This window comes from Leopardus geoffroyi, chromosome D4 (assembly GCF_018350155.1).
Source record: "Leopardus geoffroyi isolate Oge1 chromosome D4, O.geoffroyi_Oge1_pat1.0, whole genome shotgun sequence".
Lineage (NCBI taxonomy): Eukaryota > Metazoa > Chordata > Mammalia > Carnivora > Felidae > Leopardus > Leopardus geoffroyi.
The window spans coordinates 27,127,550-27,144,899 of NC_059342.1; the positions used below are offsets into that span (position 1 = coordinate 27,127,550).

The 17,350-nt window shown below is 41.6% G+C and overlaps 1 protein-coding gene across 9 annotated transcripts in view; it reads right to left on the minus strand.

Moving 5' to 3' along the window:
* Window positions 1–17,350, minus strand: part of TUT7 (terminal uridylyl transferase 7) — a 61,649-nt gene that overhangs the window by 22,198 nt on the left and 22,101 nt on the right. For all 9 annotated transcript variants that reach the window (XM_045469912.1, XM_045469905.1, XM_045469908.1 and 6 more), the window contains exons 12-22: window positions 14,041–14,221; window positions 11,557–12,635; window positions 11,004–11,154; window positions 9,738–9,824; window positions 8,771–8,871; window positions 7,067–7,124; window positions 2,296–2,399; window positions 1,594–1,683; window positions 1,115–1,228; window positions 863–940; window positions 40–217 (exon numbers count right to left, since the gene is read on the minus strand). In XM_045469912.1, the coding sequence (XP_045325868.1) occupies window positions 40–217; window positions 863–940; window positions 1,115–1,228; window positions 1,594–1,683; window positions 2,296–2,399; window positions 7,067–7,124; window positions 8,771–8,871; window positions 9,738–9,824; window positions 11,004–11,154; window positions 11,557–12,635; window positions 14,041–14,221 (2,221 nt within the window). The remainder of the gene's footprint in view (window positions 1–39; window positions 218–862; window positions 941–1,114; window positions 1,229–1,593; window positions 1,684–2,295; window positions 2,400–7,066; window positions 7,125–8,770; window positions 8,872–9,737; window positions 9,825–11,003; window positions 11,155–11,556; window positions 12,636–14,040; window positions 14,222–17,350) is intronic.

The window sequence follows — 17,350 nt, forward strand, 5'->3', positions numbered from 1 at the left end:
CTATATTCTATTCGATTTTAAGCTTCATTTTATTTGTACCTTCAATTACAATGTATTTTGAGGTCCACTGTTTCTTAAAAGTTGTAAGCAGACTTTTTCTCCTGATGCTAATAACATGTTCTTTAAAATCAAATTCTTCTGTGTAGAATCGAAGAAGTCCCAACCATAGCTGCCCAACAGATTCTGTATTTTTCCCATATTCTGGCCAATAGGTGGGCTAGAAATAGAAGGGAACAGAGATATCATGCTCTATAGTAAAGTGTTAATATCTATCTTCATTTGTATCTTAGGGAGTAAGTTTGGACTTATTAACTGGAATTTAAATACATAAAAATATAATTCTGTAACTTTTCTTTCACATTTTAAAATACCATTTTCATGACTTTATTAATCTCTACCCTGTGACCTGGAGATAGGGAAAGCTCAGGGTTTTAAATGTCAAACCCCAGAGTGCATGTTTGTGGAAGAATCTGGAAATAGATTTTAAGAGCCTTGATGATGCCTGGGTTATTAGATCTTTGAACTCAAAGAAAGTCTTTCCAAACTGTTTGCAGAAAACCACTTAGCAAATATTTGTTCATTTGGAATAAAGCTACATAGCCATTTGGAATTAACAGGCATTAAAGAAACGCTACATACAATCCCTGGAAACTCACCTGACTTAATTAAAATGTTTTCATTTTTATTAAAATGAAAAGGTTTTCAACTTCAAAGGAAACATCTATATATGCTAGTTTTTTTACTATCATAATATAAATAAATGTAACAAGTGAAAACATAGTTGTTGACCATTACAGCACAGCATAGTACAGCTAACTTTTAGTCAAGGATGTAAAAAAATCTTTACTCTTAAAATACGTACCAGTTCATCTATTTGATCAAAAAAATAAATATTCCAGCCATCAACAAATATTTCAGGTTTCTTTTCACCTTTGTATATCTGAAATTAATTTTTAAACTATTAGTATGGATTACAAATTTAATGCATTGATACAAAAACTTGTAGGAAAATAGTTAAAAATTTAACTACAGAATCACAGAATATTAGGGAAGGAAGAGGGCTCAAAGATCACCCAGTTTTACAGATGAGAAACACAATTTCTTTTACTAATACCTCTTGAAGGACAGGAATGACTGGTGGATTCCTCTGCTGGAGAAAATATAGCACCATAAGCGTGTATGCGTATGACGATAAGCTGCCTCTAGAAGCATCACCAATATCACACATCTAGAGGGAAGGAAAATGAGGAACAGATCACCAATGTTTCCTGCTAAATTTGCAGCTATTCTACTATCACTAAAAGGAAAATGCTTCTATTGGGCATTAACAAAAAAGCTACATTTTCAAATGCCAAAGACCAACCAAAAGGACATCAAAAACAAAAACCCCCAACCATCAGCCACTAGCAAGATTAGATTATCGTATGTAAAACTTAAGACAACAAAATTTTAGCTTGCCACAGCAGGGTTCCCAAACTAGTTAAAAGAAGCATTTAACATGGCTATCATTCTTTAAAAAATATAGACATGTTTTCAACTAAGTTTGAAGATGCAACGAAATTTCTAATGAATCACAACAGGAAGCATACTCACCTTTGTAAACACTTTCATGGTATAGCATAAATATTTCACTCTGGGATCAATGGCTGAATAAGCAGATAAGAGCCTCGTGTTATGAAGGGCCTGTTAAAAGGAAAATTGTAAGTTACCAAATAGAAGAAAAAAATTTAAATTGGAATATTCTGAAAAGGTTTACAGTGTAATTCACTTTAGATTGAAGACATTTAGACTGACACGAGTATTTTCCCCCAAAGATGAGCTTCATTAACTTACTAAATAATAAGAATTATACATGACATCTGAGCTCATGACTTCCATGTTAATATGTCCTTGGTCTGAACATTTCTAGAAATAAGGGCTATTAAAATAATCATCTGTGTAGATGTAAGGATCCCCCACTTCACCCTGGCATTATTTAGACTGAATGCCCGTAGCATCCAGAGAAGGTCCAGAAGGCCCTGCAGGAAATAAAGTGAGAGACCAAAGACACACACACAGTCCAAAATTAAAACAAAATTCAAGCCAAACAAAAAGCACCTGCCGCTCGGACCTCATAATAAATAAATACTATCTTAACTCTTTGTTAAGAGAGTTTGCCAGGCAAAAGGCAAACACTCCTAATGAAAACAACGAATAAGATCAAAGGAATGGCTTAATTTTACTTGCTATTTTATAAATTAAGAGCCATTCATTCCCTTTCATCTCCCTAAAGAAAAGTCCTGGGGAAAATCTTACCAGTGTGTTATACAAGCTGATGTCTACCTCCAGACCACTTCTCAAATGGAAGAACTTTACAATTGGCACCTTTGCTGTTGTAATAGGCAAGATGTTTCTAAGACCTAGGTTAGGAATAAGAGAGTACTGTTAAATACAGCAGCTGGGGCCATAAGCGGTTCTTATGTTAATATCCCAAAATAAGACGATGTAAACCGAACTCTGGCTAGTTTCACTGCAGTCACTAGGAATACTCGATTCTGTTACGAAACATCTGGGAAGACTCTTCTGGCAAAGTTTGTATTTGTTAAACACATCGATATCTGAAGTACAAGGATGAATGAGGTAGCCACTGTCCTCCAGGAATTCACTGGATCATGTGCATGTGTATAGGGCTGTCAGTCTGATAAACACCAGAACAGAAGAAACTACTACAGAGTCTAGACTACTCGGGCCCTATCTATTCTCTCCACGTGACTATATCTAATACAGAGAAAAGCCTACAGGGTGATCATCTGAATCCTCAAAACAAAAGTTATGCATCATGGAGCTAGAAGACAATGAAAGAACAGAATCAAGTTCAATAGGAGAGGAGTGAATTGCCTGAACCAGGCTTTGAAAAAGGAGAGCAACAGGTTAAAAACAGAGGCGGCTGAGGGGATTCAGGAGGCAAGGAAAAAAAAAGCACATAAGGACAGGGCAAATGCCTAAAGCAGAAAGGATGTTCGAGAACTTCCATGGGATCGTGAAGGCTATTGAGTCGACTTGACGGAAAGGAATGAGTGATAGGAGATGGGGTAGAAACCAGGAAGGGCCCAAATAGAGAACATATATATCCTGCTAAGAATTATCCTTAGAGGCAAATAGATACCAATGAACTGTATAAGTTGGGAAGAATCACTGGCCATATCTATTCGGACAATGCCCCTGGCTATGGACAGACTGGAGGCACCCGGAATGGAGGCAGAGTGACCATTACAAAAAATGATCTGGACCTGAACTACCATGGTGGCACAGAGATGCAGAGAAGCAGCAAGACAGGCTTGAGAGCAGGTGTACCTGGATGGGCTGGGGAAGTGGAGGCGGTGGGGGGTGGGGGATAAGCGAGAAGGAATCGCTGTTAAGAGTAAGAGCTACTGGTTCCTGAGCTCCTAGGATCCTTCACAAACATTACCTCCTAAGACTAATCACCTTCACCCAACAGATTGAAAGACAGAGCCCCAGAGAAAGTAACTTGCTTAGGAATATGCAGCTAGTGGGGCACCTGGGTGGCTCAGTGGGCTAGGCATCCGACTCTTGATTTCAGCTCAGGTCACGATCTCAGGGTTCATGGGATCGAGTCTGGAGTCAGGCTGATGGCATACAGCCTGCTTCGGATTCTCGCTCTTCCTTGCTCTCTGCCCCTCCCCTACTCACCACTCTCTCTCTCTCAAAATAAATAAATAAACATTAAATTAAAAAAAAAAAAGGAATATGCAGCTAGAATATGAGCTGCGCAGCCGAGATTCATGTGTGGGTGTGACCAACTCTAAATTTCTACTGAACCTATTCTAGGATGAATGAAGGATCACTTGATCCATTTTGGTGGGTCCAAGGATGTCAATGTCAATGACCAAGAAAGTGGATTCAGAAGGAAGAGCGGGTTGAAGCAGAAGGAAGGCAGTAAAGAGGAGCTCATTCTGAGATGGAGTTTGAGGTTTTTCTCAAAAAGGTAAATGGCAATATCTAGAGGGCAGATGCACAGTGATCCAGAGCTCAGGGAAAAAGTATGTATACGACAGAAGAAATTACAGAAAAATACATCTGTGTGGGAGACAGAGGAGGTCTAATTTACATTGACGTTCGAATCTGCTGAACACTTGGCGCATGCTAGATGCCGTACTTAAATGTACGACACCTTTCTTAACCTTAAATCCCATTATTGCTGATCTACTTTTGAAGATGAGGAACGGAGCACTTACAATGAGGCTGAGTGTCTTTCCGGGCACACACAGCCAACAAGTGGGGAGCCAAGGTTTAAAAGCAGAGAATCTGATTCCAGAACCCCCATCAACTACTCTGTTACCCTGCCTCTAAATTAGATAGCCTTTTACTCCATTTCCTTCCCATTCTAGAATTTGACACTAGCCTGTCCCATTACCAGCCTGTCCTCTAGGATTTATCCACAGCACATCATCCTGGTTCTTGTCAGTCCAAGGGCTCCTTTTTCAGTGTCCTTACTTAATTTCTACCCACAGAAATTAAGGCCTAGTCCTTAACTTCTCTCAAATGATCCCTTAGAATTGTCTTATTCTTTGTCTTTCTTTCTTCAAGGATTTCAATACAAAACTGTTTTCTTTTGTTCTTCAGTCCTGACAACTCTGTATTTCCAATTGCTTGCTGGACTCTTAGAAATTAAACCTTTATGGCAAACTAAACACCTCCACATGGTGTTCTCTGCCAACGTCCCCATTTCCCAAGTATCCAGACATTAGCCTGAACTCTTAGTTCTTACTTGTAGGCACCAAATCTAGGAAACTTCCCCTCGGGAATCTCTCCTATCCTTTTCGTTTTAGTTACGGTCCTTCTAACCTGAATTCACTTAGATTATACCTGCCCTGGGAGACTCTACCAGTTGCCTAAAAAGCTTAGTTTTTATTGGGTTGCTCTTCTCTTGGAGAAACTTCACTGGTTTCCAAACATCTGTGGGCTTTCCTTTATATAGTAATAGTAACCACTTGAAACTCCTCTCTAAATGTATTGATCTTCCCACTGTCGACACTCCAAAATATACTACAGCAACGGCTCACATTCAGGTGCACGTCCCGTTAGGAATGACTTCTCTTTTATCCTTTTTGAATCATACTCATCATCCCCTGAGATCGGAATAAACCCGTCTCTTACATGAATCTCCCCTATGCAACTCTTGCCCAGAACTTCTCTCCCCTTAGAACTTACCAAACACTTACTGCAGCTTGACTCATTCTGAAAAATGAATACTACCTTACAGTGTTACATGGTCTGTGAGATTACCTTCCTGTTTTTAAGATCTGAAAGCTGTCCAAGGAAAAGACTTCTGTAGACTTATTTTTATTGCTCCACCATCCCTAAGTGCCCAATACAGTGCTGAGCACAGAGTAGGCACCCAACAAAATAGTTTGGGAGACTTAGATTTCAGGGCACCTGGGTGGCTCAGTCAGTTTAGTATCTGACTCTTAATTTCAGCTCAGGTCATGATCTCATGGCTTGTGAGTTCGAGCCTCGCACTGGGCTCTGCGCTGACAGTGCGGAGTCTGAGTGGGATTCTCTGTCTCCTTCTTTCTCTGCCCCTCTCCAGCTCACGGTCTCTTTCAAAATAAAATAAAGAAACATTAAAAAAAAAAATCTTTACATTTAAAAAGAAAAAAGATTTTATTTTTAAGTAATCTCTACAACCAAACGTGAAGCTCAAACTTACAATCCTGAGATCAAGAGTTGCGTGCTCCACCTCCTGAGCCAGCCGAGTGCCCCTAAAAATGACCTGTTTTTAACAATGGCTCATTCTTAGGAAATATACACTGCCGTATTTAGGTGAAAGGAACATGGTATCTGCAGTTTAATCTCAAATGGTACAGAAAAAAATTGTGAGCAAGGAAGAGACAGAATGAGTATCGAATGTGGTAAAATGTTAACAACTGGTGGATCCGAATGAAGTACATGCAGCGTTCTTTATACAATTTTTACTGCTTTAATTTTCAAATTATTTCAAAATAAAAAGTCAAAATCTAGCTCAGTACAAATAATTAATAATTGTGGCAACTTAGCAATTTAGTTTCTTTGCATACCCTTCAAAAAAATTTAAAAAGCTCATGATCTTTAGAGGTAAAATTCCTAAGTGAGGGGAACACTTATTTTCGATGACAAAAACAATTACATCAATGCATGTTATTAAAAAAAAATACTGATGCTCCAGGTTAACTTCCAGAAGAAATAAACCAAAATTAAGATTATCTTGTTATGGAAGTAACATGGTACCCTTTTTATTTAAACTCCTGGAAATAAAAAATATAAAACAAAAAGGGGAGATAGCACTCACGGTGTACGTTTGTGTGTCTATGTGTGTGCTGCCCGTGATGTTAACTTAAGTCTACTCTTGACTGAGATAAAAGAAAGCTTTTGATGGACACATCATGGATTTTAAGTGTCGTGAGGGTACGGACCATATCTTGTTCACCTTCATTCCCAGCTCCCAGCTCCTAGCACAGAAATTTGCTGCATCACATTTTAAAAGAAGATTCTCACTGTTAACAGCATCCACAGCTGTCCCTGACAGCAAAAGAACATGTCAATGGCATGTCAGCACCGTGCACTATTCATAGCATCTACACATTTTATAGCTTTCTCAATTTATGGATGGCAAGGGATCAAGTAAAGTTAGATGACTTGTTCAGGGTTGCATACAGTTGTCCAGCAATACAGCTACAAATACAATCCATAAGCCCCCAGTGCTTTTCATGTACTTCACGCTGCTGTCAGCAACCCCTACACTTTGGGTAATACAAGGTCAATAAAGAAAAAAGATTTCCAAAATTTCTTGCCTGTATGGTATAAGCTTGTTTTGAAATAAAACTGAGCCAGGCAACGATATGCACACCAATGACCACTGATTCCCTCAGTCTTTCATACTGAATGACAAAATTTTTTAAAGACACCAATACCGCACACGTGCTACCGATGAGCCACTCTATGGTTTCACTGGCATTGATGAATTCTAAGGATGCAAAACACTAATTAAAAAGACAAGACTATTTTTGGAAAAAGTTTGTAGAGGTACCTGAATGTTTTTTGAGGACTCTTGCCAATTCTTCAATAGTTCTTACACAGTCCAACCCCTGCAACAAAAATTGCACATACTGAATAGAAAATGGAAGACAGGTTCCTAACCTGGTAACAAATAGTTTCCATTACCTTTAGAAATAATAAGTTCAACCCATCTATATAGATTTTTTTCTCGTTTAGGCAAGCCTTGGTCAGTATTCATGGGAAATATCCTGAGGATACAAAAGGTCCCTGCAGCCCTCACTTACTAATTGTACAACAAAGGCTGAAATCAGAGCACCTGGAAAAGTCTGAACCATGAGGACCTCCATTTCCCCTCCTCTGTAACCATGTTACTCAGAAGTACCCTCTGTGCCAGAATAAGTAAGAGGGAGCTTCTGTGGCCCCTCTTACTCATTCTGGATGGACTTTCATTATCTTTCAATTACAAGAACTGCTGTGGAAAGTAATGAAGCTTAGATGCTCTCTCTCCACAGGAGGAGGCGAATCAAGGTCATGTAGCAAATACCAATGTTTCAAATAAATCATACTTAAAAACAGCGGGCCGACATTTTACAACATAAGCCCTTTTGAGGGTTATACACATCGCAGAACATATTTGGAATTTTACTTCAGAAATGCCCGCAAAGCTAGTTTTATAAGCCATGTAAAAATTCATTATTGATGATGTGCAATAAGGTAATTCCACATATCGGACCCAACCTTGTTTATCCTCTTTACTCACCAAACTCAGGGTAGGTAACTTTTGGCTATTTTCCCTAAATCAGATACATCCTCAAAAGACAAAGACTTGAAAATAAGGAAAGACATAAAAAAGACCTTGAGTGACAGCAGCATCACTCATTTGGATACACAGCATTTGGACTGTTGTTAAAAATTAAAAAAGAAAGGGACTTAGCACTTCTTAGACTTTATACCTTTATGCAGTATTTCATATCTGTCAGGGGCCAGCAAACCTTTTCTGCTTTGCAAATCATACGACTCTGTTGCAAGTCCTCGACTTGGTAGTTATCAAGTAAAAGCAGAAGCCGCAACCGCGTCACAAGTGAAGGGGTGTGACTGTGTTCTAATGAACCTGTACTGACAAAATATGCCCGTGGCTGGGTTTAGCCCGTGGGCCCTAGTCTGCGGACTCCTGACAGGCGTGATCCAAGCTGATGTGCACAACAATCTCTGGGGGCAAGAGGAACAGAAATGATCCTTTTCATTTCATAGGTTTATCAACCAAAGGCCACATGTTTAGGAACTCATGAAACCAAGTCTGTCTTGAATCTGGGTCTCTGAACTGTAAGTTTAGCACTCTTATCATCGAATCCCATTTGACTGCCTGCTAAAAACCATCTCAGAAAACCACACTGCCTGCCTCCTCAAAACTTTTCAAGAAGTCTTATACGGGGTGTGTGTGGCAAAGTCAGCCTCCGGGCTATGCCAGGGGGACCCTGCGGGGGCTGGTTTGGCTTTGTCATGTTCCCACGGGTCACTTCCAAAGGCACTTTGTACCGTGGGTGGAAAAGACAGGCTTCGGTGCTCCTCAGGTTTACCTCTAAGCTTCTTAAGTATCTGACCAGAGAGACTGTGCCACATGGCATGCTCCGTATGGTATGCTCTGGTAGATGTGGAAAATACCAAGATGTCCTGTCAGTCAAGATGGTCAAATCACACTGCCGCAGCAGATTGGAGTTTCACGTGGTCACCGTACCTCTGCGGTTTCAAGCCCGTTAATTGTCATGCAGACGTCAAGGTCACTCTGTTTGAACCCAAATCCATTTTTGGAGGAGCCAAACAAGCTCAGTTTAGTTCCTGTTGGGGATAGACAAAAAGCGATAACTAATTACCTGAGTACATTTAATGTTCTGATCAAAACGGCCCTCACATGGATCAAAAATACCCATCTGTTAACTATCCTCATTATAATGTCGTATTTATGACAAACTACTTTCTCTCAAAATTTACTTTAAACAAATACAATGTGTATATGGTGTGAAAGACTACCAAGTGCCACTTTTTTCTTAAATTGCAAGGACATTTCAAGGAAAATGTGGATCACACCAGTATATTTAGTAATGTAAGCTTACTGCTCTCTAAATATTCACTTTTTGGAATATTTTCCAAAGTCTGGAGGTGCAAACTTTGACTTCAAACATAACACGAAATGAAATTTCACTTGTGGTGTCTGCTAACAGAAATCCCACACTGCTGCTGTCCTCTCCCGTCGGTAAAGCAGCAGAGCAAAGAGCATCCAAAGTACATCACAAAGTAACCACAGCCCTGTCCCCACCGTCCCCGTAAAACTACTTTCTCGTTCTCAAAGTTAATGTGCTTGTAACACACGTGCTCGTTCTGAAGGAAGGTCACGCTACCTTTCTTTTCTTTAAAAATTTTTCTTAACATTTATTCATTTTTGAGAGTGACAGAGACAGAGCATGAGCAGGGGAGGGGCAGAGAGAGAGGGAGATATAGAATCCGAAGCAGGCTCCAGGCTCCAAGCTGTCAGCACAGGGCCCGACGTGGGGCTTGAACTCAGACTGCAAGATCATGACCTGAGCAGAAGTAGGACACTTAACTGACTGAGCCACCCAGGCGCCCCATTTTTTTTTTTTAATTTTTTTAACATTTATTCATTTTTGAGAGACCTTTCTTTTCTTAAAGGTTAAAAAGTTATTTACCTGGAAACTCCTGTCTTATGAAACTTTCTAGGTTTTGCCGAATATGTTCACGAGCCTGATCTTCCAAAATAGTTGGAGAAAAATCCTCTGTTTAAAATAGAAAACATTCAGAAACAAAGATTGTTCACATTCTTTGTGGGGGGGAGGGGAAGATCACACTTTTTATAAAACAAAATCTAGCAAGTTAAAAAGAAAGCCCTAAATTTCGAGCATCTTCTTGGTAGACAGCATTAGTAATATACAATAGAGTCTGTCTTTCTTTGAAAAACTTCTGCCCCTGGGAACTGCTCCTGAAATAGAAACAAATCTGAGTAGTGGTTCTGCTACTAGATTTCAGAGACCCCAGGGGTCTATAAAGGTGGTCTTCAGGCAACTCTCCCAAGGTGTGAACACAAACCTTTATGAGCATGTGCATATGTTTCTGAGGGGTACCTAGTTTTCCTTTCATAGCTTATCACCTCCAAAAAGGTTTGCAAAAGACTAACTCACTGGCTAAGAACAAGTGTCTTCCGGCAGGGACACCTCAGGACGGAGAGCGGAGCGCTGTGAGGCATCAGGCTCATCTCAAGTCGCCTGCCTCTCCTTTAAATGTTTTTCCTTTGTGGAACTTTAACCCTCTGTATACCAATGCTTCCCCACACTGGTGTTCCTCAAAGGGCTGTTAGGGAGCTATTAATTAGTGTTAATTAAAAAGTATATTATGCCCACATTTTGGGAATATTTCAATAAAGAGTTAAACAGGTTTTTTACTAGAACATTTCTCAGAAGCCATTATGATGCTAATATGCTCTGTAAATCTCTTGCCCCAACCCCAACACCCCCAGCCTCTGCTGAGGGTAGACGCATTCCCTCCTTCACCTGTGGAACTATTTTATTTTAAGTGCGGGGCTTGAACTCACGACCCTGAGATCATGACATGAGCTCAGATCAAGAGTCTGATGCTTAACCTACTGAACCACCCAGGCACCAACTGTCATGAAATACTAATAACTGCTTAGAAAAACAGTCCAAGGAACACCAGTTGGGAATGCTAGTACTCCAATAGCAAGGCTTAAAAGGTCCTCCCTCTCCCCGTTTTTCCTGCAACAATTATTTACTATGCATCTCAGCCAGAATAGGCATTACACACAGAGCTCCATGGACAAGGGGGAAAATGGGACAGACTTGGTCCCAGTGATGGAGCTAACAGGTTAGTGAGTCAGCGGACTCTTGGGGCAAATGCCAATGCGACATTCTGACAAATGAAAAGAAGTGTTAGTAACTTACTGTAACACTGGATGCAAACTTGATCTAAGATATTTGAAAATTTGGGTGTCAGTGGCGGCAGAGGTTCCAGCTGAATTCTTTTGAAGTCTTCGGGACAGTCCTTCTTGAGATGACCTTCTCGTTTGCATAAACTGCACACGACTGTAGGAGACTATGGGAAGGTGGCAAAGCAAACCAAGACTTCGTTTACAACTCTATTTGCCAACTAAAGGGGTCCTGAATCATTTTCTCAAAAGCCCCACAGCCTACTCTGACTTCCCAAAGGAACAAAAATAACGTGCAACCGCTGCAAACTACTTGAGATGGGGACATCTTCTGGGATACTCAGGAGTAAAAGGCAGTTATTTCCACTCCCGACAGCATTCCCTACGGCCTATGCAAATTCCCAGGGGTCTAAGGAGGGCAGGACATGGAGCAGTTGTACTGGAGTGGAAGATGAACTCCTGACTACCACCCGGACAGGGCACAGCTCTGTTCTAGTCCACAAAATTTAAAATTACATGCACTAAAAAACCATTTAACGTCTCTTAGTTCGAGGAGTGGCATGGATTACCTTGCCTTTGGTGAAGATGAGTTTACTAAATTCATAGAAGAAATCAGACTGATCTGCAGTGCAACTTTCCTCACATGCATTTTCTTCTTTAAGACTGATTTTATTCAATTCCATTAGTAGAGCCCCGTCCACATGTTTTCCATCTTCTTTCAGGTCTTTATACTTAGCAGATCCGCCTAATTCATCGTCCTCCTCAGACAGGGCGTCCTCGTCCCCTGATCCTGTGTACGGATTTTCTAACTCATCTTCATTTGCCAAGTCGTCCTCATCTTCCCTCCGGGGAATGGACAGCCTGGGTTCTTCATCGTCCTCCTCTTCCTCTTCCTCCTCCTCCTCCTCCTCATCGGAATGAATGATTCTTGACACGTGACCCTGTCTTGAAGGCGCAAAGTGGCCTAGAGCATCTTCCAGCTCATCAGGACCTTCTACGCCTTCTTCATCAACATCGGCCTTGTCCTCTGAAGTGACGAATCCATCACACTCGTCGGCCGTAGGACTGTGGAAGTCTTCTACATCCAAAGTGTTATCTGTCTCCTTATTTTGTGTGCCGCCACGGAGGACAAGCTCTCCACACCTGCTACTGCTTGGCCCTTGATCATCGGCAGGCAAAGGATGCTTGCCCTCGCTCCCAGCTTTACTTCCCGCTGCTCGACGGTGTGCTTTAACATCCTCACAACCATCACAACCGGCCCCTGTCCTGATACGGCTGGAGTTTTCCAGGTGGATGCTGACATGCGCGTGCCCCATTTCCTCTGTTGGGGGGCCTCCAAAGCTTTCAGCAGTCTCTGTAAGTGGCTGTACCTGGCAGGTGTTCGCACCTGAACTGGCAGCATCTGGCTCTTGAGCCAAAGCTGAGCTTTTGAGTTCATCACCTTTTGCTCGTGCCCCCACGTTTGCTACTTCTTTAGGGTGTTCGGAAATACGTGTGACAGTATTCAGAGGCTTTGGAAGGCTAGATTTTGTAATTTTGTGTGGAAGAGCAAAATACTTATATGTTGTCCTTAAACAATGAAGTATATATTCAAACACAGGCTGATTATTTAGAGTCCTTGCCACATTTCTTTTAACAGAGTAGGGATCTGTAACGAGAAGAAAAAAAAACAAAAACCCACCACTTCATACGTTTCCATTTCACATTTTAAAAATTAGCCTGCTGTAGACAAGACAACAAACAACACACTACTAGAATTTAGCGTGAATCTTGTATGCGTTTTACCAAACTGGGGGTGGGATGTGGTTTCAGAACAAAAAGAAATGTTTTCTTAAACACCTGCTCTATGAAGAGAACCCATTCTGCTGAGAACCAGTACCCCTTCCCTAGTCTGTTCTGTGACTGTGGAGGTAAAAAAGGTGTCATCAGTGTGGCTCTCGCGCCCTGGGGAAGGGAGGTCTTCCCGCCAGGCTCTGCTGAGTGCTCTGCCTCCCCACTCAGCCAGGCCCTGTGGTGTGTAGAGCTTACCTCCACTCTTCTGCCCTGGGAAGCCCCATCACTGAACTGGCTGGACTGAATTCAGGGGCGAGAGGGAGGCACCAGGAGGAGACACCACTTCTCTCAATCTTTTCTCCTCCCCTAGAACTCCAGCAGGTTAGGCAATTGGCCAGAAGAGCTGAGCCAGAGAAACTGCAGGGGAGGGTTTAAAAATGTGAGATCCCCATGACTGCACACAGAATTTATGCAAAATGCAAAATGCAAAAAAAAAAAAAAAACAAAAAACAAAAAACAAAAAACAAAAACCCTCTTATGCAATATAAAAGCTTGAAAAAAATCAAGCAAAAATAAGAGAATTCCATTTAGGAGGTTCTTTAAATTATCTGAAGGAGGAGAACTAAGATTTCTAGAGGGTTTTCAACCTCCTGATTTTGCAAAGCTGAGAAGAGCTCGTCCATTTAATGTAGTCTACAGGGCACATCAGCGACTCTTTCATACAATGGTTTTAGTTAAATGAGCCTTCACTAGAAAAAGTGTTTTCAGGAATAAGTTCCAAATGCTATTGTAGATATTCCAAAAATAACTAGCCTCTCGCTATGAAGAGGAATCCAACCAAGAATTATTTTTCATGAGGAAAAGTATTCTCTCATCTTAAACATCTAAACAACATCAACAACCCATGAAAGGGCTGAATCTAAAAATCCAGCAATGAGAACAGCAGAGAGGAAAGGAGGATTCACACATCACCAGGGGAAAAAACTTTTTTTTGCGTTTAGGTTGGTAAGCAATTTACAAAGAAAGCGAGGACTCGCCCAGCCACTGTTTAGCTATTTTTTAACTAAGACATTTTATTGCAGTGCATAAAAAACCCAGAAAGAACAGTCTGGTCCCTTGGAATGACCACGGTAACACATGCCAGAGTCTAACTGTTTATTTCGTTGTTGGGGTCAGGCCTATGTTACACGTGGGAGCTGAAAGGAAAATGAAATACAAAGCATGCGGTTAGACTGGTACCTTAAAAGGAAAGGAAATTTAAGAGAAACATTCTGAGATACCTTCAATGGCAATGCGCTTTTTGGGCCAATCCTTGGATTCACGAGACACTGATTCTTTGACACGGATACTTATCACTAAATCAGCCAAATTAAATTCTAATGCATAGAATCGAAGCATTTCCACCCAGAGCTGCCCAACTGGTACTGACGGCTGGTGCTTGAAATCAAATATTAATGATACCTAGAACAGTAAAGAGAAAACACACAGGTAGTTCCGAGGTCAGCACAATCTGAGAAACTCGAGATCATTCAAGCAAATTACAAAAACTCTGAAAAACCATAGCAAACATAGGAATGTGACAATCCATCTGGGTAAATTGCATCTAGGTTCTATTTTGTTTGTGGCAAATACTGCACTCCTGGGATGAGAGCAGGTTAAAATCTAACCATCATCACAGGGGTGGGCGGGCACTTATAGGTAGCCAGGTGGCTGGCACTCCTAATTTTGAAGCCTTAGGTTCACGGGTCTCAGCACAGAGCTCTCCCGGGTGCTGCCGCTGAAGGGCACCTTTACACTCACGCACACTAAAATGGGCAGCAGGTTAAGGGTGTAGAGCAAAAGGCAAAACACTCCCTTCCTTTGCTCTGAGAAGCTATGCCAGGGGCAACTGATCTTCAAGTTAAAAAACTTTTTGTCTTTTTCAAAGTTTATTTAAGTAATCTCTACGCCCACCATGGGGCTCGAACTCATGACCCTGAGACCAAGAGTCGCATACTCTTACGAATGAGCCAGCCAGGGGCACCAGAGTCAAAGAACTCTTGGTTTCAGAAATTGACGTCAGTTTTACATTGACAGGCTCTCGACAAATTGGAACATACTGTGATGGGATGTACTGGAAGGTGCATAGGACCTAGAATAGGGGGGAAAAAAAGAGTCCAAATATTGACTCTGCCACTTCTCTTTTAACTGCTCCCTGACTTAGCGTCTTCACTCTCAGCTGGCACGACAGCACAGTGGCTAAAACTGCCTTTGCCACGGGACTTTTAAGTTTGAAATCCAACTCTGCCATATACTGGCTGTGTAGGATCCTGGCCAAGCTATAGGCAGTCTAAGCCTCAGTTTCCTCATCTGAACAATCGGGATTACAGTACCCACCTCAGAGGGTTGTTGGGAGGACTGAGTGAGAGAATGTCTGTAAAGAGCTTAGCACAGTGCCTGGCACACATGTTCAAAAAATGGTCGCTATCATTATCTGCAGAGTAGGGACGGTACCACCTATAACACAGGACAGTTATGAGGATTAAATGAGAGACAAGGGAAAGCATCTGGCACATTCGGTTGCTCTCTGTATTTTTTCACTTAGGTATATAGGCTTTTAAGTACAAGGAATCCACTTATCACTGAAACATGATGTCACAACCGTAAGGTGCTCTTGAGAGGTAATCTAGTTCAATCCCCGGATGTTAGGAGAGAAAATGGAAGCCCAGAGTTGACGTGACTTGTCAAAGGTCCCGCTGCTTGTCAGTGGCAGCACGAGCAGTGTCTCAATCCCAGGACAGGGCTCTTTCATCACACCATACAATCAATCTCGACCCTATCTAGGTCTCCATTTCTGAAGTGGCAGCAGGATTAATCTCTCCACATGACACAAACATGTAAAGATCAAGTATTTACTTCCGCTCACAGCAACAGCTTTTCCTTCTGAGGTATACAAATTTGTCTCCCATCCCACTTTATTATACTGAGGATCAAAACAAGTGGTATGGTATTTTATTAGCCACTAAATCCTGACCACAAACATTCTGTCAAATAAGATCAGGTCATCGGGTAGATGTACAAAGCAGAAGTGACTGAAATGGAAGTTGTCCATGTCCAAACACTGTGGTTGAGGACACGAAGAAAACCCCTAGAAATTGAAAGCCTCATGAAATTTCACCGCTTTACATCACTAAGGGCTTTTAAGCCTCTCACCAAAATGACTTGAGGATACCACATGGAACTTAAGAGACCTTTGATAGGTCTACATTAGTGGTACTTAAGCTGTTTTTCATTATTGTTTTTATGCTTTTAAAGTAGGGAACACTTTCTCCCCGCCCCCCCCCCCCAAAAAAAAAGCAAGAGAAAAGAATGGCAGCTAACATTTACTGTGTGCTTACCACATGCTTGGCACTGAGTTAAGCATTCCATGAGTCAGTGACCCTCTGAGAGGGTACCAATATCATTTCCAGTTTTAGGTGAGGAAACTGGGGCACAGGAAGATTAAGTCACTTGCCCAAGGACACACAGCTAGGGGATGCGAGAGCTGGGATACGGATTCACATATTCTGGCTCCACGGCCTCTACTCTTATCCACTCCTGGAACCCCAAACAGGACACAGAAAAAAAGTGGGGGTGTTCTGGTGGTGGCAGAGGTTGAGTGGCACAGCCTCCCTTCTCTCTCCAATGCTCAAGGATTCTAGAAAACACAACGGGAGAATCTACCACTCACCACTATCTCCTCATTTTAGGCACAGACCAGAGGAGTGACCTGACTTGTTTGTGTGTAGCTAGGGTTCGAATCCTGGTCTCAGAAGTATTTTGTGGGTATTGCTGCCATTTCATCCCATAAGGTTATGGAGAAAGGCATGAGGTCAGGGACTGTCCACCAATTTGGGGCAGATTCCTATCATTTCTAAAATAATTACAATGCTCAGATTTTTGTTTGAAATTAAAAATTTTTTTTTTAACGTTTATTCATTATTGAAAGGTAAAGGCTGAGCATGAGCAGGGGAGGGGCAGAGAGAGGAGGAGACACAGAATCCGAAGCAGGCTCCAGGCTCTGAGCTGTCAGCACAGAACCCGATGAGGGGCTCGAACCCGAAAACCGTGAGATCATGATCTGAGCCGAAGTCGGACGTCCAACCGACTGAGCCACCCAGGCACCCCTGAAATGTAAATGGCAATTCCTTCCCTGTGCATATATTTCCTTGCCAACCTCTAATGGTATGGATGAGGACGTGAAAATACATCATACCAAATACTTACTCGCTGTGATTTTAGTACTTTTGAGGTCAACGAACTTTTCATATATTTAAAACTCTTAATACCATCTAAGACATAAGCTCTTTGAGGATAGACAGGGATTGATCTCTGAATTCTCAGTAACCCTCACAGGACCTAGCACACAGAAGAAACTACAGAAATAACTGTATCTGATGATCTGCATTTTACCTTTTGTCTTTATTTGTCTAGTTGAAGGACCAGACAGACTAGAAAATGAAACATCCACGAAAGAGTTAAGATAGGTAAAGACAGAAAGGAGGCCTGATTAAGTCACAGAGTCCACAATGAACAATGAAATCAAATAGAAATTGTGCAATTAAAAATGAG